A 20,835-nucleotide genomic window follows, 5' to 3' on the forward strand; every position below is an offset into this window, starting at 1 on the left:
AGTTGGCAACCCAGTCAAAACCAATGAGAGTACACCAAGTCTGTGTAAAGGACTCCTTTTCCCGCCAAGTCTCTGTTGTATGTTTCCTCATCCTCTTATGAATGCCAAGCTGGCTTTCTTTGTTGTGGCACCTGTATTACAGAATCCTACCCTCAAAATGCTCTCTACATACACATATGCTTAATTTAACATATAATGAAGGCAACAGTCTTAAAAAGTCAACATTTTAACTGTCAGGGTGTACTGTGACTTTTCATCTAACATGAAGACTGCTATCCAATGTATATTTGGGGGCGGGGGTAGGGAAGTTGAACTAGAGCAATGGTGGCGAACCTATGGCATGGATGCCAGCGGTGGCACTCAGAGCCCTCTCTGTGGGCACGTGCAAACAGAGTGCCCCCCCCCCCCCGACATCTAGACTGGCCTGGGCTGCTGAGCTCAATTATTAGCATTAAACCTAAGAGCTAGGTTTGGGAAAGCAGTGTAGGTAACCCTGTTAAGTGCTGTTAAACCCCTCTGATTTTCAGGCAAAGAACAAAAATGAGATTCCTTTACTGGGAGTAAGCTCGGTTGCTGGCAATGGGGCTTGCTTCTGAGTAAACCCTCTTAGGGTCATGATTCACCCATTGGAAGAGTTGCACAGTTGCTTCAAAGCAAAGCCACTGACTACCACCAAGCTTACTCCAGAGTAACACGCACCTCAGAGCCAACCATTTTTTTCTAAACTAAAACCTCAGTATTGAGGTTAAATTGCCGTGTTGGCACTTTGCGATAAATAAGTGGGTCTTGGGTTGCAATTTGGGCACTCGGTCTCGAAAAGGTTCGCCATCACTGAACTAGAGTGATTTTAAGAGTGATTTTATAATACTCAAGTGTGATTAATACTTAGGAGTGATTTTATAATACTGAACTGAGTTCAGGCAGGCTGTGGTCTATCCTCCCCTCTCCTCCATTTGTACTATGAAGTATAATATTGGATTACTTCACAGGGTTGTTATGAGGCTTACTGGACTAGGGATCAAGACATAAAAAGTGACAGATGAGAGATTGTGGCATGAAATAAAATTCTCACCATAAAGGATTTTTTAAAAGAGACATTAAAGTCTGGTGGTTCTTTTATTTTTCTAAGAACAGAATATTTTGGTTTGGATTCTGTGGTGCTGTTTTGCTAGGAAGATGGTCTCTTGCATCCTCCTGCCAGAGCGAAGCACCTCAGCTAATGGAAGGGAACTACAGCATAAGTCCTTTATTGCTAGTGGGTGAAGGTCACAGTTCCATAAAGAATCACATGGCCTCTGGATGACCCCAAATTGTCAGCCTGACGGTAAGGCTGGGAATTTCTTCTTAGCCAGTACTTTGTCAGGCTGCAAGTCACAAAATAATAACCATTAAGTGTTACTTGAGTAAACAAAACCTTAAGTACTAAGAAAAACCTCTGCTGCATCAGACCAAGGCTCCGTATAGTCCAGCATCCTGTTTTCAAGAACTGCCAGTCATGTGATCCAGGATGTAGGACATGAAGATAGCCGTCCTTCCTCTCTACAACCTGCCAACCCCCCCCCCCCTCCTTGGTCACTACCCTCATTAATTTCATACTTGTGAAAACTTAGTGAGGCAAAGTGTAGTTATTTTAAATCTGAATTTAAACCCCAACCCTTCTTTCAACCAGTTTAAGGCAATTCATGTAGACTTTTTTTTTTTTGCCAGCAAGTCATAGTTAACTTCTCAGGACCCCTGGTGGGGTTTTCAAGGCAAGAGATGTTCAGAGGTGGTTTGCCATTGCCTGCTTCATGACATGCCTTGCCAGGGTCAAGGCTGTGAATATGTGTCCGGCCCAATGTCAACCATTAAGTTTATATGGCAAAGTAGGGATTTGAACCTGAGCCAAATCCCCACTGGGAAATTCAATCTAGATCAAACCAAGTTTGAAAATAAACTGCACCTTTTCATCGAGGTTTCAACCTCCCCACCGCAGCATGTTTCCAGTGAAGACATCTAGGCCTATCTCGGATTCAAGAAATGTAACAATTCCCACTACCACGCGATCAGCTTGGCGGGACTCTCCTGATTGGCTGTGGTGCCGTGTTGGGGAGGGACTTTTTTTCTCCTGTAAAAACGTGCTCACGTTATGATGTCAGCATTTCAGCACATCTTCCCCGCCAAGTTTCTGGTTGGTTATCGTTCTCTCGTGCTCTTACAAGAACAGCACCGCCCTCACTGATTGATTGTAAGGCATTGGCATCACGCTCCACAGCGGGAAATATGAACTAGGATTAGACCCCCAATCCTCCCTTCTAAACTGGATCAAAAACATTTTTTGAAAAAGTAGTACTTTCAAGCAGGTTTGGCAAAGATGCGAGATAAGAGGGAGAATGAGCACCAGAACTAGAATGAATCCTTGTTCGTCAATCAGGCAGTTGGGAGTTCTTCCTGAATCCTTAATATTTCGCGTGAGTATCACACGATTAATTGGGCCCAATTCTTTATCCCACAACTTAACAACTACACCACACTGGCTGTCACATAGATGTTACTGTATTTTTTTTATCCTTGCAAGAACTCTTGTACATATTTGTGCATACACTAAGATCTGCCCAGAAATTTTTTGCTGTTTGTTCTTCACTCTCATCAGGAGGTGAGGCTGGCATCACTGAGAGATACCACATTTCAGGGTGCAGCTCCACAGCTGCAGTACAGAATCCCTGAAGAAATCCATGATCTCTGACTGAAATCTTGCAAGTTAAGGCACCACAATACTTGCTGGCTGGGGTTTTGGCTGAAGAAGCTAGCTGCCCCCATCCATTTGGAAGATTTGATTGCATAGTTTATGAAACAGGTTTGATTTGTGAACGTTTTGTTTTGTTGCTGAGCTTTAGAAGAGTGGGATAGAAATGGTTACAACATTAAAAACAAGAGCAGCTGAGAAAGAGATAGTGGAGAATTAAACACCAGTCTAGGTACACATTCATTCTTTCATGCCTCTTGGAATGGACAACTAACCACTTCAATAAATGGTATGTAGCCTTGGTGTGAAAATCCCAGTTTCCTTCTGAGCGATTGCTGTTCTTTATGGGAGAAGCTCCTGTTTGAAGGGAAGGGAAGCAAGCCAGTAGTGAGTTGAGCAAACACTTCTGGAAACTCATCTTTCGGGAAGCAAGGATAATATGCTCAAAACAGCCATCCAGATTAGAATAAACAAGGATTTAAAATTCTTTCTCCTGCATGAATCATTCTAGTTTCCAACAACTTTTAACTTTCAGCTCAAACAAAACACAAAAGCAGAACTGAGTAACAAGCATGAAACGGATGGTTTCCCATCAAGAGCTAATGAAGAGGTCTGATACTGGAAATTAATGTTGAAATAGCAAACCCTGATTCCACCTTTTCAGATTTCAGTAGGATTTTAGTATGGGAAGGCATTGGGGACAGCCAAGATTCAGAAAGATTCAAAGGTCTGCTTTTGGCTGCATTGGACTCATCTTGGCTCCTGAGATGCTTGGGAGAAAGACGATCAGATAAATATTTCTTTTTTTCCCTCAGGAAAAAATGAGTCCTTTGCCATTCTACCCTTTTGAGCCAAATTGTGGAGAGAGAAAAATGTGCTTGTCTCTTCATTTCACACACACACACCCAATCTGCAGCTTGCCTGCTTACTTTGGCTACTTGCCTGACAGTAAAGACATTCTCTCAGGAATATCCTGACTCTGAGCAACACTGTTAGGCAACCTTCACAGCTTGCCAATTTCCAGGTGGGGCCTAGAGAACACTCCCCGGATTTGTGGTGGGCCTGGATAAGGTAAAGAGGCCTCTGGTGGGCCGGGGGGGGGGGGGGGGATAAAGAGGCCTCTGGTGGGCACAGGGGGCATGAAGAGGCTTCCGGTGAACCCGAGGAGGGTGAAGACATCTCTGGTGGGCCAGGGGTCTTGTGGTGGGCCTAGGGTGAGTGAAGAGGCCTCTGATGGGCCTGGGGAGGGTGAAAAGGCATCTTTATGGTAGCTGTCTGGTGGGCCCGAATAAGCTGCAACAGAAGCCCGACAGCAGGCACCCGGCGAGATGGGGGCAAATGAGGCAGGTGCCTGGTGGGGCTGGGGCTGCAGTGGGAGGCTTCAGGCAGGCCCTGGGCAGGCTCAGGGATGCTGAGACAGGCACCATGCTCAGCAAAGCCTCGTTCTAATTGCTTTCCACTCTTTAAATGAAAAAAAGTATCCTGCTTCTGACTGCAGATTTCAACAGATGTTGCCAGCACTGTGTTGTTAGAACTCTAAGGGCTGGGATCTTGCTTTAAAAAACAAAGAAAACAAAAAAACAGAAAGTAGAGTGCCTCAGGATGCTGAATGCTGCCATTTGCTCAAAGTCCAAGATCCAAACTGGATCTTGCTTGTGCCAGAAGGCAGAATGCCAAACTGCACCCATCCAAATAAGTATAAGTTTGCTGGAAGCAGGAAGTTTGCATTCCGGCCTTTGTGTTGGTGTAGGAGCTGAATAGCAAAAACTGTCTATTTTTTCTTCTTCTCAAAGTCTTTTCCATGCTCTGTCCACTTTAACATGCTGAGAACTGACGTACTTCCATTTCCTTCTTTTTCTTTTGATGTTTTTTGCCAACATCTGAAGGTAAGCCTAGGCTGATGATCCATCCAAGCCTACATTAGGGAAGATTCTCACTTTATATATTGTACACTGGACATCTAAGTACATAATACACATTTGCCTTAATGACAATTGAGGAGTAGCAGATTTGGGTGCCATGAGGGGACAGTCTGATTCACTGGGCACAACTTTATTGAGAAGTTCTCTTGTTAAGCCTCACTGAAATGAACAAGAGTTGTGCAAGAGCAGATTGAGCTTTAATAGACAAGAAGCCCAATAGTATGTTGGGAGATAATGGGGTTGAATTCCCTAGGCCCACCACTGACTTTTGGGCTCTTATCATATATCTAAGATACGATATAATTGACTGAGAGTTGGTATAACTGATTGAGAGTTAGGCACATCTTTGCCCATTGAGAATGATAGCATTTAATTACAACATTGGTTAAGTATTTTGGTGGGATAAAGTCCCTATGAGGCACATATTGGTGGAAGTGGATTCCACACAGCATATTTATAACAAGTTGCAATTGTTATAAATGAACTCGTTTTCCCTTTTTATAAATGGAAAACTAATTCATTTATAATAGTTGCAACTCTTTACAAATATGCTGTGCGGAATCCACATGAGTCCCTCTTCCTCTTTAGCAGCTCCTCTCGTGGTCTCAGTACCCAGGGAAACAAAACAAGATTTCGTTTTTGAATACTGGAAGTACTTTCATTCACCTTAGTTACTCTTTCAATGGATTTCAGTTAGCTGTGTTCCAAAGGCATATCCTTAGTTCAAACAATGAAAGATAAGGAAAATAAATTGCTTGTTTTACAAAAACAAAACTCAACTAGATTCTTGGCGAGGCAGAAAAGTACATATGACGCTATGCTTCAATTCAGGATCTGTTTTTCAAACTGTTCCTTTCCTGAAAAACTTTGATGTTCTAGAAGCCAACAAATACATATTTGGAGCTTGTCAACTGCAAAATTTCTTTAGAGCTTAAAACAAATTGAAAATAGAAAAGCAGAGTGTACCATCTAGTGGCCATGTTATAAATTACTGCTATTGGGCCATAGATCTAAAGTTGTTATTCCTTTGTAATCCCCACACATCTGTTAAAAAAGCTCTGTCTCACATATGCAGTGAAAGCACACAGAGTAAATAGGATCTTAGCTGGAAGTCAGGATTATACGGGAGAAGGCAGCTCTTCAAGTACTGAGCCATTTAGGGCTTTTCTAAGGTAACAAACCACTGTGAACTGAGGTGTGTAAAGCCACATCTCCAGTAATCTCAGCAGCTTAGATAGGGGGCAGAATACATATTTCAATGGTTGGTATCTAGACTTTCATATCCTGTATATTTCTTTCCTCTTTAGTGTGTCAAGCAGAGCCCGAAAAGATCATTAAAAAATACCAGGGAGAATTTGGCTTACACTGTTATTGTAGCTGCTCTGGATCCCTCTGGGAAGAAAAGCAGGTTAAAATATTTAAATAAAACATGCACATATTTGCTGCATTGGAATGATTTATGCAAATTGCTGAATTTAGATTTTCTTAGAAAATTTAGATTGTTGTTTTTTAAGAGTGGATTACACATGGTCCTGTCACAGAAACTAGTTCCATCTTAGAGTGGCTCCTAAAGTTGGGTTACAATAGTTTAACAGTACAAAAACATACACAAGAAACAGATCCCCCAGGTTACAAAGAGAGCCAGGCATCCAGCAGGGAAAAAGTCTCTTACCCAGTCTCAAGTAAGCAATTACCCAACAGCAACCCCAGTGTCCAGCAGCAACCAGCTAACACACTACCATTCACCAAAGGTCTTCTCAAAGAGGAAAATCTTCAGGAAATTAGCCAGCAACAGAAGAGATGAATCCCCAGAGAAAGGACATTCCAGATGCTGTGCCGCTATTTCAGTTCGGGAAAACAGTTTGAGGGTGGGAAAACCTGATAACCCTCCTTCATACATGCCATGGTCCTGATCTTTTGGGCAATGAACACATGGGGACTCTGGACAACAGGTGACTGTTGAATAGGGCAAGAACAACCCCAGACCCAAGCAGTGTACTTATAGCGAACCCTGGTGTGCTTAAGGTCCAATGTCTTGTCTGGCATTTACTTATGAAAAAATTCTGCCCAAGGTAAGGTCAAATGAGACATGATAGGCTGCTCCCCCCCCCTCCCCGCAATGTTCTCCACAGGTTTGTCCTGCTTATATCTAAATAAAGGGAGGAGTTTACTTAATACATCCAAAGGGCTTCATTGCCTTGGGAACTTTTGCCTCTCAGCCTGGATCTGATTCCAAGAAAGAACAAGGATGAAGCAACAAATGACACAACAGGGAAGGGATGAGGGTGGAGCTTCCCTCTTTCCCTCCCCAGTTTCAGAGATACAGGAACCAAAAGGCATGACTGCCCCATTCGTGTGATTTGTTTGTATCTGGTTTGTAAGTTGGTCTGATAATCCCACAGAATTCTGAGTTGTTGCCCCCTTTTCCTCCCCATTGCCATAATAACCATTTTAAAAAAAATCCACAGGACCATCCAAAGCACAAATAACCACTTAAACCTCCCTGTCTGTAGCAGGTCTCAGGTCTCCTGCAGTCCTTGAATTAAAATCATGCTAAGCAAATGGCTACTCTTTTGCTAGGGCAGCATTCCAAAATATGCAGCAGTTGGCTTCCCTGTAGATTGAGTTTATCTAACTAAGGAGGGGGAAGAGCACTTCCAGTATTACCTCCTAGGGGGGGCAGCCTCCAGATGGGACCTGGAGATCCACTGGAATTACAGCTCAACTCCCGACAAGAGATCAGTTCCCCTTGAGAAAATGGATGCTTTTAGAGTGGACTCTATAGTATTATACTCCACTGAGATCGCTGTCTTCCTCAGGCTCCATCCCCAACTTCCTCAGGAGTTTTGCAGTCTGGATTTGGCAACCCTATCCCTGCATCCCCCACCAGTGCCCAGCAGGGGGATCTGGCAACCCTACCCATCTAGCAGGAGAATTAAGGAGAATCTTGCATAAAGAACCCAATGCATGACAGAGGTGAAATTTGAACCAGAAGCTTCCCAAACCATGGTTCAGTCTAAAATCACATGCATATCATATACACTGACTTGTGAGGGAAAGGCAGATAAACATGCTAAATGATATATCGGTATATGAATTGGGCCTCAGTCTTAGCCACTAGGTGACTGGCCCCAAGAAGACAGAACCTGCCCAGGCCATCCCTATCACCCGGATTAAAAGCTAATTAACAGCTTTACATTTTATTCCATTTTTATCCAAGCCTTCCTCAAAGGAGATGAGAGGCTAGTCCTTCCCCTGTTTTATACTCTCAATGCCAAAACAGGTTGAACTGCAAGAGTGAGTCCCCGAGTGGGGCTGCACACTCAGGAACCTTCCTCTTAAGTAGTACTTCTATAGATGTTTGCTTTTGCTCACAAAGAGCTTACACTCCCTAGAGCAAAGGAGGCCAAGCAGGAGGTATAGGTTAACAAGGCTATAAGTTCAGGCAACTGCCATTACACACACTCAGTCCCTTTAGATCAGGACATTAGCCACTGGATTCAAACGAAAGACTAGCATACGGCGTTTCCTCACTTGCCACGCCCCCCCCCCCCCCCCCCCCGTTTGCCCCGCGCTGCTCTCGGCGTGCGTCATTTCTGGCGCGCACCCGGGCTTCCCCACGACCCCGCACTCCGCGCGGGGTCATCAAAAGGCGCCGTTTGGAAGAGCGCCAGGAATGACGCGCACTGAGGGGGTGCGACAGCGTTGGGGCGGCTGCGTTGTCACCGCCCCTGTAGTGGGGAGTGCCGGGGGACCCCACGCTACTTGCCTACAGTAGCGCGGGGCAGAAGGTAAGTGGGAAAAGGCTCATAGTTTACTGACATGGTGAAGCGTACCTTGAACAGTTCCGCAGGGCTTGCAAAACGGAATTATTTTGCTAGGCCTTTGGGGAAGTTAGCCATTGAATTGCCATCCCCTATATTCCAACTGGTGAGCGAAATGTATATATCTGATGCTGCTACCCCACCCACCACATCTACCATCGTGATACAAATTGGATTGCCACCTATTTTTGTATTGTATTAATTTATTAATAACTGGTTTTATGGTTGTAATTGGGTTTTATGTTATTGAATTTTACAAGTTGTATACCACCCTCCGGGGGTGGGCAGAATAAGAAATCAAATAAATAAATATTATCTCTTACAGAGTGCTTTAAATCAGATTTTTAATAGTAAGTAAACTATCTTTGAATCTTTATGAAGTCCTGGATGCTGAACCTCATTCCCTGACCCCTCCATTCTTCAGTCTTCTTGAGCATTTAGATCTGGTCGTTTATTTCACCCATTGTTTTTAACAATTTGATTGCTCATTTAAACACGTTAAAGCCCAACACATCTGTCTTGTAAATACAATACCTAGCAGCATAGAAGCTTCTTTCAACTGGATAAACCTGATCAGGCAGTGAAATTGAGCTATGCATACAGCCAGAATAGCTGCTGGTAGGTGAATGATGAGCACATTACTTGATAAGCAAGTATTCATGGGGCTGAACATCAGTTTTCTATCAATAAACCGGGGTTTCCTAAATAACTAAAAGTGCAAACGCTCCCCTCTCCCTCATAAAAAAATAAAAATTTCAGAAGTGTTGTAAAAAAACTAGCTAGGGGGCAGAATCTTTAGGACTACACTCATACATCTTTCACCTTGTTGTCTCTAGTGACACCCAAAATAACCCTGCCCAACTTGTTTATCTCACCATGCTTCAGGATACAGTAATCATTGAACATATCTTGCCATAACTGAACTTTCTGCATCCAACAAGTGCTATGACATTTCAGCCTGAAACCTGCCATTTGGGCTGAAGACAAGCTAAAGTTATTTCCAAAATTTATATCCTGCTCTTCTGCTCAATCAGCTGCCAAAGTGCTAAGCTGTCTTCCTCATGAGGATGAGATTTCTCCATTGCTGGTTCAGCTGCTGATAAAAGTACAGCAATAACTGGGCTTCCAAATGGCAGGTTTCCCTGCAGTTTCCCTGCTCCAATGCTCCAGCAGCTGCCACCCTTTTCCCTCGGCCAGCAGGGCTTTTGTAGTTTTTTAGAAAATTGGCACTATAAAAATATTATATCAATATACCATTGTAATTAAAAGTATACCAAGTTCTCTGGATTCACATCTTCCGTTAAAAATCTTTAAGATATGTCCTTTTACTTATATATCCACAAGAGACAATGGTAGAGACTAACTTTTTTTAGAAAAAGGAAAGCTGGGAATTCAGAAGAATTGCTACACCTATCGATACTGTAATATATGGATACAATGATATTTGAGTGCCAATTTTTTAAAAATAAAGCTCCCCCACAATGATTGGGAAGTAAATGGCTGCCATGGACAGGATCAGATAAAATAGCTACCATGTGGGCCAGAAAACCCAAATTTTTCCACATTCAAAGCAGCGATCCAAGCTGCTGTGATTTTTCCCAAAAATTAAAAACAAAGCAGGTTTGAGAAAGATCGGAGAAAAGCCAGGGGCAACCCACCCCCCACGAGGAGCATGAGTGCCACCACTATGTTGTGGGAAAGCTGGAAAAAAATGCTTCCCTAAAACACTAAACTCAAGGCAAGTAACCTGTGCGGAAGCCAACAAAATTATATGAAACTAGGGTAGTTCATGAAAAGGGGTATAAACATTTTATTTACACATTTAGTGCAATTAAAAAGAGCCATCTCCTTTAAACTCAAAAGTTTTCTTTTAATTCAGACTTTATTTTTTTAAAAAGTCATGAACTCAATAAATTACACAATAATTTCCACCTCCCCTTCCCTGCTTTATAAATTCTCCACAAAATAGAGTTTACAATTTATAAGGAAAAAAAACTTTGAAAGTCTGTTTTCTTTCTGAAGTGCTGAACATCTCAACTTTTGTTTCACGCTGGTGGATTTTTTTTGTAGCTGCTACAATAGTTTTAATTTCAGAGATTTTACAAGATCCCAAAACATACACAAGCAACAAACAACAACAGGAAAATACAGACCCTAGGGACAAATATTCAGTGGATAATTAATGGAACAATCAAGTTAGCAGAAGGCTGAGGGGGCTAAGCACCATGAGGAAGAGTCCTGGAGGCCTCCCCAACTCTGAAAAGAAAAAGAAAGAACCAGTGCACTTTCAGAGTTAATAGTTTTACTTTGTGATATACATTTGCTCTATCAACAGTTTGTGCACTTGTATTTAAGAAGCACGTGCAATAATGGATCCAAATTTTGGATCTGATGAGGATTTGCAAGTGCCAAGGAGAAGCACACAGTAAACCAGACTAGCTCAGACACACCATGAGAGAATTTCTGCTTTCTCTAGTCCTCAGTGGCCATGTTCCAATTTTTTTTTTTTTGCATGACCCACATCTTAAGAAAATGTTCAGTTATTGGATGGCAGGGCAACAACTAACACAAAAGGTCCACAGGAGTGCCTTCCTACTTGCAACATAGCCTCTTTCTCGAAAGGCACCGGTGGTAAAAAAGTGTTCACGGCCTCTGAACATTTTACATTGGAAGTTAAGCTCATGACTTATATCCTCAGTAACACTGTTGAAAAGAAAAAATAAAGAAAAAGCCATTGACTTTAAAGCAGCTGAAATTCAGTTTAAGCAAGTCTTTGCAACATCCCGGATCAACAATGAGACATTTCCTGAAATATATTCTTAGGCAAGATTTTCAGCCCCTGAGGGTTTCAAGCAAACAGTTAAGATCAAAAACTTTAATTGTGAGCAAATGGGTATATTTTGAGCTAGGGAAATAATTTCAAAGGCATCTTGCTTGATGGATGCATACCTTAGGAATTAATCTACAGTTTTTTTAAATTTACCCTTCAGATTTAAACCTTGCTGGAAAAAAGATGTCAAAGTACAACTAGATCAAGTGCATTTCAAGAGGGAAAATTTCAAGAGAAACATGCGCATAAAAGGTCAGTTTTACTGTCTTGTCTCCTGTCTGTGGTCTGCAATCCCAACATCAAACTCTGAAGCTATGCCAACTCAGGCAATAAGCAGTTTTCAATCATAGAATGAATAACAATTCTATGCCACACATGTCCATGAAGGTCCCAATTTAGTCATGAATCAGCATTTTTATTTGTGTTTTATCAAGCCCTGCACTTATTTTTTTTTTAAAAAAAAGGACGACCAAAAAATACAAAATGGCAAAAGCCCTGCTTATCCCACACTTGGAAAGTAGAGTGTAAAAAGTAACTCTGCAAACATTAGCCTGTAAAACAGCACTGGGGGGGGGGGGGGGGGGGGACAGAGAACACCTCACTAAATGCTTCAAAATAAGGCACAGGACAGGGAATGCCTCATCCTGTAAGTTAACATCCCAATCCTGCTGGTGGCATATAGACTGTGGTGGTGGCCCAGGATCCAGGATAGCGAGGGGAGGGGAGGGGCAAGCAAACATGCCTTGTACTGGCCTTTTGTGGAAATGTTCTGCCCCTTGCTCTCTGCACGCAAGACAAGAAGGACAGGGCCAAGCATTCTGTTTCTAAGACCCAGCATCTTGAAAAGAAAAACAAAAACAAAAACAAAACAAGCAGCTCCACATCAAGGCAAAATAGAGCACTATGACTTTATACAAAGAACCAACCCCTAAAGATGGCCATGTTTTCCAAGGAAGAAAAAAAATAGCTGAATGTGGATAATTTGCCGATGCAATAAACCTTCAGAGTCCTTCCCCTTCCAAAGAAAGCGAACTACACCAATATGACTTAATGAAAGCCGCCACTTTAAAAGCTAGTGGAAGAAGTGAGATCAGAATCAGAGGCAAGAACCAGCATACGGGAAATTTTCATAACTGCAAAGATTTTAGTGGAATCCAGGACGCAACTCTCTTCTTCTTTCTCATGATTTAGATTTTTTAAAATGAAATAAATTAAAACTCGCCCTGAAATCAAAGCCGCTGAATATTAAGCTAAAGAACAGTTTTGAACAGAAGCTGTGGCCTAGCAAATAACCTACGGGCTCTGGAGAATGAAGGAGTGTTTAATGACCTAACCAAGGGGCTACCACTTGGCTGCTGAAATGTGCTATCAGACTATCTGTAGAGGTTTTTCAAGCTAAGAAATTGAGTTAAAGGCCCTTTCATGTTGCAGTCAGCATGTTGCATTTAGGGAATTTATGGATGAACAGGCAGGCAAATTTGTATCAGGTAATATAAATAATGGGCATATTTTCTCCATATGGAATGGTGGGAGGAAGGACACACTCACGTTGACATAAATCTATACAGATTTTTACTCTACAAAGTCAAATGATTTGCATTACCAGCATGCAAACCATTTCTTCCAAGGGTGTTCCAAATTTTATAATAAGAAATTGGAATGTCTGAAATACTCCATAACGTATTCCTAGAAAGAAGTCTCCCAACTTGTCAATTTTTCTGACCAAGTGGGTAATATTACATCTGTATCTTGGAAACATCCAAACGGGGAATATACATGTATGGGTGAAGAAATCATCTTAGTTGACCAACCCCCCCCCCCCCCTCAAAAAACCCCCAACAAAATTGTAATGGCTAATACACCTAACCCTGACACCTTGAATTCAGGTTGCTCTGGATTTTTCCCCACAAAATGTTGCACAATTGTTGTAGCTCCAACTCTCCCAAAAAGTCAAAATACTCCAGAGGTCACGTGTCCCAACTGCTGTCTTTAAAAGCAATTTTGACTAACCGGAGTTCCAATTCAAAAGCATCTGGGCGGTCTTGTGGGTTAGCAGCAAGCATTTCCTTAATCAGCTGTTTCATACGAGCATTCATACTCTTTTTCTTTACAGGAATGAGAAGTTCCATTTTCGGATTTTCTAGTAACGCCTCTCCAACAGGCACAATTTCGGTCCCTTGCTTCACATAACTCCCCAACAATTCTTTCTTTGTCTCTGTATCTATGAAAGTGATCCTTTCCAACATTGCCCAGATTATAATCCCCAAGGCAAAGATGTCTGCTTTGGCAGTGTAGTGACCTTCCCAAACTTCAGGGGCCATGTAGAAGTCTGTGCCACAAGCTGTAGAAAGAAAACATTTATTTACGTTCACAGGCTCTTCGGGGTTTTGTCCTGAAGCTGAACAAACCTTACTTAGCCCAAAATCAGCTACTTTCAAGGTAGGTTCCAAGTCACTGGCATCCATCCTGCTTTGAGAGATCAAGATGTTGTCAGGCTTGAGGTCACGGTGAATGATCTGGTTTTTGTGCAGGAAAGCCAGGGCACTGCTGAGCTGAAGCATAAAGCTGGTATTGGTCTTGCGGCTGGGCTTTCGGGACAGGAGGTATTCATTCATATCACCTCCGTCACAGAAATCCATCACAAACCAAAGGTAGTAGGCGCTTCTGGGATCAAAGGCAATTTCACCTTTCAAGGAGGTCTCTACAAGCTATAATATGAGAAGACATTTCATTTAACTGTTTAACAAACATGATTCAAGAAAGCAACTAAAAATTTGTATTTTAATGGACTTTTTTTTACAAAACTATTTTATTCTTCCTTCTAATTTTTCTTATAAAGAGTATAGTCAGCAGTACTTTCAACAGGGGCATGGGCAGCACTGCATCTCACTGGCTCAAGCATCGCACAGCAAACTACGGTTTGCTCATGACAGTGAAGCTCAGTTCAGACTTTACGTGGCTAAAGAAGTTTAACTATAGCTTTGTGTGATTGTCTGAACTAGCCAACTGATCCAAGTTCAGATGGAACAACAAGCCCGTCTGTTGTTATATGTGTTATATGAATATGCCTATGGGGAACTTCCCTCCATTTTATTGCGCAGCAATCTAATTAAATATCTCCACTGCAATCCACAGTTTGTTATCACATCCATTGCAACAGACTATGGTTTGCTCACCTCCTATAAAACCAGAATGCCAAGCTAGGAGTTTGAAGAGGGGACCTGAAGTAAGATGAATGTCCAAGCACAGTGCAAGGGTGCCTGTCTGCTTCCTCCCCTCTCTGCAATGGTCTCAGCAGTGACATGAGGAAGTCAGAAAAAGCTGCCAAGTTCATTTGACCTCTGCTGATGAAGTCATACCTAATGAAACTATACAACATACAACCCATTTACATGAATGAAAACTGTCTGGCTCCCTGAACAAAACAATCAAAACACACGGCTGTAGAAAATCGGGGAAGATTGATAAGCAACATCTGTTAATGCTATTTACATAAACTCTAAAATTATACGTCAAGTTATAATGGAAAGCGTTATGTGTATCTTTTCTGTGAATGATTCTGCAAATACGTCTTCATAAAATGCCACTGATACTACTGTAATGCTAACATTATGTTTTGCAATGCTGTGATGGCACAACTGTTGGTAATCTCTATTCTAAGCTCCCACTCAATAATGCAGGAAGACCTATTGCTTCTGATCAGCAGCAATAGAATTTTCAACAGTGACTTCCTATACCTAGTTCCTCTTTCATGCACAGATGAGCTTTAGACAAATCATTTAAAGAGACTGGTTGTTGAAGTTTTTCTGGGCTGTGTGGCTGTGGTCTGGTAGATCTTGTTCCTAACATTTCACCTGCCATCTGTGGCTGGTGTATCATAGAGAGAAGTCTGTTACACACTACACATTAGAAGTCTGTTACACACTGTGTCACTAGACACAATGTGTAACAGACTTCTCTCTGTGATACACCTCTGAAGATGCCAGCCACAGATGCAGGCGAAACGTTAGGAACAAGATCTACCAGACCACACAGCCCAGAAAACCCACAACAATCAGTTGAATCCGGCATGAAAGCCTTCAACAATACATTTAAAGTTGAATCCGGCGTGAAAGCCTTCGACAATACATTTACAAACTTCTACTTGTGCCGGCCAAGTGCAAATAAAGTGCATTTAAAAATCTAAAACAAGGGGGTATCATAAACAGTTTCCAACCACTCTTCCATTACCTGCAGCCTCCTTTACCTGTAAATAAAGTGAGGAGCTGGACCCATGGGACATCTTCTGCACCATGCCGTCTTTTTGCAAGATGCATTCCTCCAGGTGGATTATGTTTGGGTGTTGACTCTTGATGCTGCTAAGTGCCCAAAACTCACGCAGGGCTAGCTCCACATTCTCTGGAGCATGGCACCGAATCTTTTTCACTGCAACACGTGCCGAGGTTTTCCTCACCACTGCTTCATATACCACACCATAGCTGCCACGGCCAACCTCCCGTATTAGATCGTATTTTGGCTGGCTACTCACCATCTTCAAGGTCAAGGTGTCTAAAAAGAAAAAAAGAGTAGAAAAAGCTAAGAAACTTATGAATGATTTGCATCCTGTGTAAAACATTAAAGCCCCTTTACTAGTACTGTAGACATTTTATTTATTTAAAACATTTGTATGTCACCTTTCCACCCAAATAGCATCCTGACCACAGTGAATATTAAAGTAATATTTAAAATAAGATATATATTTAAACAATTCACTAAAAACATAGACAAATAACATGGCTAAGGAAGAAGGGCTAATAAGAGTTGCTAAAGGCATGCCAAACTAAACAAAAAAGTATTCACCTACTGGCAGAAGACAATGGAATAGTGGGAGACAGACAAATCTCCCTTGGAGGGAGTTCTAAAATTTCAGGGCTACAACCAAGAAGGACCTTTCCCAGGATACCACTTTTCTAATTTCAAATGGCACTCAAAGTAGGGTCTCTGAAGATGACCAGAATGGATGGATAAGTTCATAAGGGAAAAAAATGATATTTCAGGTATGCTGGCCCTCATCCATATAGGGTTTAAAGATAAATGCTTTGATTTGAGTCAAGAAGCAAACTGGAATTAGTATAGATAGGGGGGAAAACTAGAGCAGTATGACCCCATGACCCTCTCCAGTAAACAGTCTGGTCGCAGCATTCTACATCAACTCTAGCTTCTGGACAATCTTCAAAGGCAGCCTAATGCAAAGTACACTGCAGTAATCTAATCTTGATGTTACTATGGCATGCACAACACTGGCCTGATCTGTCCAGGAAGGCCCACAGCGAGCTCATCAGGTGAAGGTGGTGAAAGACACTCCTGGCCACTACTGCCACATGTTAATCCAACAGGAGAGTCAGTTCCAGGAGCATCCCCAAACCTATGAAACAACTTTATCCATCATGGGAGGTAGCCCAATTCCTAGGTCAAACCTTCCCCCACCAGTAGAACTTCCATTTTGTCACGACTAAATTTCATTTTGTTAATCCTCATTCATCCCAAACTACCTCCAAACATATTCAGTTTCCACAGCCTTCTTGGGATCTGCTGGAATCATGAAATAGAGCTGAGTGTCACCTACATACTGGTGGCAACTCAGCCCAGATCTCTAGATGATCTCTCCCAGCAGTTTAACATATGGGGGACAAGCCAGAATCCTGCAGGATCTCACAGGCCACAGACAAGTAGTTTCTGCAAGGCCTGTAAAACGGAGCTATTCCGCCGGGCTTTCCTTGATGGCCAGCTGGCTTAACATCTTCTCTGGCCTCGTGGGGGGTGGCGGCGGCTGGGGAAATATTTAATTCTGTGTTGCCATCTGAAGTTAGGTTTCAGTAATGATTGTTTTAAAATATTTATTATGATTTTATTGTGTTTATTTTAAAATGTCCTGAGCCCCTTGGGGAAGGGCGGGGTACAAACTTAAAAATAAATAAATAAATCTGGTGTCAGATTTGGGCAAGCTAAGCACCAGGAAGTGTGATGTACTGAGGAACAAGCCAGTGCAGGTATATACTGTATAGATATAATTCTCCTCATAAAAACTCTTCCTTGCCTTCTCTCTCTCCTTACATAGCACAGTGTGGCTTTGCCTGCTCTCCACTCTTGCCAATTTACATTCTTTGCTGTGCCAGCAGCACAAAACCTAAATCTTGCCCCATCAACTTTTTTGAGGAGATGCAACTTCACATGGCAAGCATGTTTTCACAGAATTGGAAGCTTGACTGGCAGAAATACACTGTTACTGTGTGTTTTTTTAGGGGGGAGGGGAGGTTTGTATAGGACAGGGGTAGGGAACCTGCGGCTCTCCAGATGTTCAGGAACTACAATTCCCATCAGCCTCTTCCCCCCCCCATTCAGGAACTACAATTCCCATCAGCCTCTGTCAGCATGGCCAATTGGCCATGCTGGTCCCCCCACCCCCCCCCCCCCCCACCCCCCCCCCCCCCCACCCCCCCCCCCCCCCACCCCCCCCCCCCCCCACCCCCCCCCCCCCCCACCCCCCCCCCCCCCCACCCCCCCCCCCCCCCACCCCCCCCCCCCCCCACCCCCCCCCCCCCCCACCCCCCCCCCCCCCCACCCCCCCCCCCCCCCACCCCCCCCCCCCCCCACCCCCCCCCCCCCCCACCCCCCCCCCCCCCCACCCCCCCCCCCCCCCACCCCCCCCCCCCCCCACCCCCCCCCCCCCCCACCCCCCCCCCCCCCCACCCCCCCCCCCCCCCACCCCCCCCCCCCCCCACCCCCCCCCCCCCCCACCCCCCCCCCCCCCCACCCCCTCCCCCCCCCCGGAAAACCCCCCCCCCCCCCCACCCCCCCCCAGCTTTCAGTGCTCTTTGAAGCTGTGCGGAATAGCAAAATCCACTTGCAAACAGTTGTGAAAGTGGTTTGAAAACGCATTATTTTGCATGTGCGGAAGGGGCCTAAGAGATTATATTATACAGCGTATTATATCAGGAGACCAGTCTTCTCTTGCTAAAGTTGGAGGAACACAAAGCTGTCACCTATTCCTGTCTCCATAACAAGTTAAGACTGCATGCACACTTACTTGGAGACAATCCCTAAATAGTACTGTGGGATTTATGTCTAAATAAACACCACAACACCACATGCTTCAACTGCCATTCTGCTCTCCTAGTCTATCACTGGGCAAGCCTGGTGGGAATAGCACAAAAACATGCTTTGCAATGCCTCGTATTAGTTAAGGGACCTTGATCGACTTGGCGGCTGATAAGGTTGCCCAGAAAAACTGGTTTAAAAAAAAACACATGTGCCATGGCTTCACAACACCACGAAAGGCCCCTGCAGAAGAGCAGCCTTAAACAGGTCCCAGCTTACAGTCAGAAGCCGAACCCGGGTTTGCCCAGATATCACGTGCGAACCATAGTACACACGCGAGTGACAGCCGCATGAGAACGCGAGTCAGTCCTTCCAAGCCGCAGGAAGAAGGTTCCGGCCAGGCCTGGCGCAGGCCTCCTCTAGGGCGAGCAGCAGCCCTGCACAAGGCCTTTCGCTGCGCCTCTTTACTCAGGTAGGCCAGGCCTCGCAGCCATCACGCTTTCCCCGCCGGCCTGTCAAGGAGACACCTTCGGGGCCGCTCACTCTGAAGGTCCGAGCACCAGGCCTCAGCCGAACCACGGCCATGATGACTGTTTTACCTCAGAGTCGCCGCCGCTGCGTTCTTTCCTCCTGGCCGCCATTATCAGGCTCCCTTCCCCCCACAGACTTCTCTCCCTATCCCGATGCGCTGACACACCCCCTTCCCAAGCAGCTGGCGCGCACGCGCAACCTCGCGCTCCTTGACAGGCCAGAGCGCGCGCCCCGAATCCAGCTCCTCCTTCCCCCCATCTGATTGGTTCCCTTTCGGGGCATAGCGGGCGTTCCTATTGGCTGCCGCCGCTCAGTGTGCCTGTCCTTCGCGGCGAAGTGAGGCGCGTGCAGGCAGGAGCGAATTTTGCAGCCCCGTTAGGTGTGTTGCGCTTGGTTTAATTATTTTTTTTTAAGGATAATTTCTTGTGGGTTTTCTTCTCCTCTCCTTCTTTTACTTTTCCAAAAGGGAAACGCGAGTTGCAGTGATGACGATTAATTTATTACAACAGTTAAAAATTTTTGTGGTTTTTTGGTAGTGGAGGTCGCGAGTGGCTCTTATTATTATTCATCTCTAATATTATTTCCTCGTGGCTCTTTTTTGCCATGAGGTTGCTATGATTTAGTATGGCTAATGATTGTTTCCTGCAGCTGGTGGCTTTTGGGGGCATTAGGGATCGCGAGTTGCTACGATGCTGGTGATTAATTGTTATACTTGAGACTGTTTTCCTTGGGGGGGGAGGGTTACTTTGTTTTGCAGGGAGGATCGCGAATCCCCATGATTGCAGAGATTTTTTTTTGTTCGGTGTGCTTTTTCTTTGGCGACGGCAGAATCAAGCGATGCAGCCAACGGTGGCAGCGCTGCATTTGCAGCAGTGCACACCCGCACGACAGCAGAGTTTGTTGTATGGTACGCGAAGGGGTTGAGCGCAGAGGAGGGACCCCAGGGCTCCTGCACCGAGGCGCTCGCGCGTCTTAGCAGCTCCTCTTTAACAATAGCCAGCATAGGCGCGCGGAGGACGGGAAGGTGTCTGTTGCAGGCAGGCGATGGGCCAGAGTTGCCCGTTGCCTGGGCAAAGAGGGAGGTGGAGACCCCGTCTGCGCGCATCTTTCCCCCGCTGATCCACCTGAGGAGAGGTACTCGGGCCCTCTGCAATCGGGGTGGGCCCAGGCCGCTTCGTCTCCCCCGCCCGCCTCTGTGGTGCTGCCCCCTGCTTGCTCGCGTCGCCCTCTGCAAAAGACCTACCGCGGCTGTCACCCAGACGTCCGGCTGTTCCCGCTGGATTGCTGCGCATTTCTCATGTTGGGGTTCTCTGCTGCAATTAAGAGGTTGCCTGTCTTTTTTTTTTTTTTAAGAAAATGGAATCCTCTTAATTGAACCTCCTTTAAGAAAGAAGGAGGGGGGGAATTCTGTTTTCTCTACGAATCGCAGAAGACAGGCTGGGGACCCCTTTTGTTACCCCCATGGTATGGGACATGTTCTTCTGGCTGCTACAGGCACATAAAGGTTACGATCATGTGGTAAGATCTTGCTCACCCCAGAGGATAGAGAGCTGTTGGTATCTTCCCTTAAAGGGACACAGCTTTCAGTTTGCAGGTATTAAGAGAGAAATCATTTATCCATAAAGAATGGGAGCAAGGGTTGCCTGTGCATTTATGAAGGAGACGGAGAAGTGTGCCACATTTGCTACTGAAGAAGAGAGACTTTTGCCTGAAAATGCCTTGCTACGACAGCCTACAAACCTGCCTTTGTTGACTGGAGTAAGATGCCAGGAAGCAGGCAATGTCTTATGGTTCGAGACCCTGAGAACTGGTATCTTGCGTCTTTAAGAATGATATAGAAAGGAGAGCTCTGCTGAATAGAGATTCTCCTGCTGTGGCAGTTCTGTGAGCAGGGAAAGCTGGCTGAGAAAAAAAAATTATGCGACT

The 20,835-nt window shown here is 44.5% G+C and overlaps 1 protein-coding gene across 2 annotated transcripts; it reads right to left on the reverse strand.

Moving 5' to 3' along the window:
- Nucleotides 1-10,339: 10,339 nt before the first annotated feature.
- Nucleotides 10,340-20,251, reverse strand: PDIK1L (PDLIM1 interacting kinase 1 like). 2 transcript variants are annotated; one of them, XM_048501207.1, is made up of 3 exons: nucleotides 20,153-20,251; nucleotides 15,548-15,849; nucleotides 10,340-14,009 (listed from the first exon to the last, which is right to left on the reverse strand). In XM_048501207.1, exons 1-3 carry the CDS (start codon nucleotides 20,199-20,201, stop codon nucleotides 13,269-13,271), a joined length of 1,092 nt encoding a protein of 363 aa, XP_048357164.1. In that variant the 5' UTR covers nucleotides 20,202-20,251; the 3' UTR covers nucleotides 10,340-13,268. The 2 variants fall into 2 exon arrangements, with proteins under 2 accessions (XP_048357164.1, XP_048357165.1); XM_048501208.1 differs by lacking the exon at nucleotides 20,153-20,251 and adding an exon at nucleotides 18,978-19,058.
- Between the last annotated feature and the right edge of the window lie 584 nt (nucleotides 20,252-20,835).

This window comes from Sphaerodactylus townsendi, linkage group LG06, assembly GCF_021028975.2.
Source record: "Sphaerodactylus townsendi isolate TG3544 linkage group LG06, MPM_Stown_v2.3, whole genome shotgun sequence".
NCBI classification, from domain to species: Eukaryota; Metazoa; Chordata; class Lepidosauria; order Squamata; family Sphaerodactylidae; genus Sphaerodactylus; species Sphaerodactylus townsendi.

Excerpts from the sequence above, each read along its gene's own strand:
- PDIK1L (XM_048501207.1), bottom strand. The coding sequence starts at position 20,201 with ATGCGCAGCAATCCAGCGGGAACAGCCGGACGTCTGGGTGACAGCCGC. Across the intron at positions 15,850-20,152 it reads ACGTCTGGGTGACAGCCGCG|ACACCTTGACCTTGAAGATG; the intron begins GTAGGTCTTTTG and ends TTTTCTTTTTAG. Across the intron at positions 14,010-15,547 it reads GCTCCTCACTTTATTTACAG|CTTGTAGAGACCTCCTTGAA; the intron begins GTAAAGGAGGCT and ends CTCATATTATAG.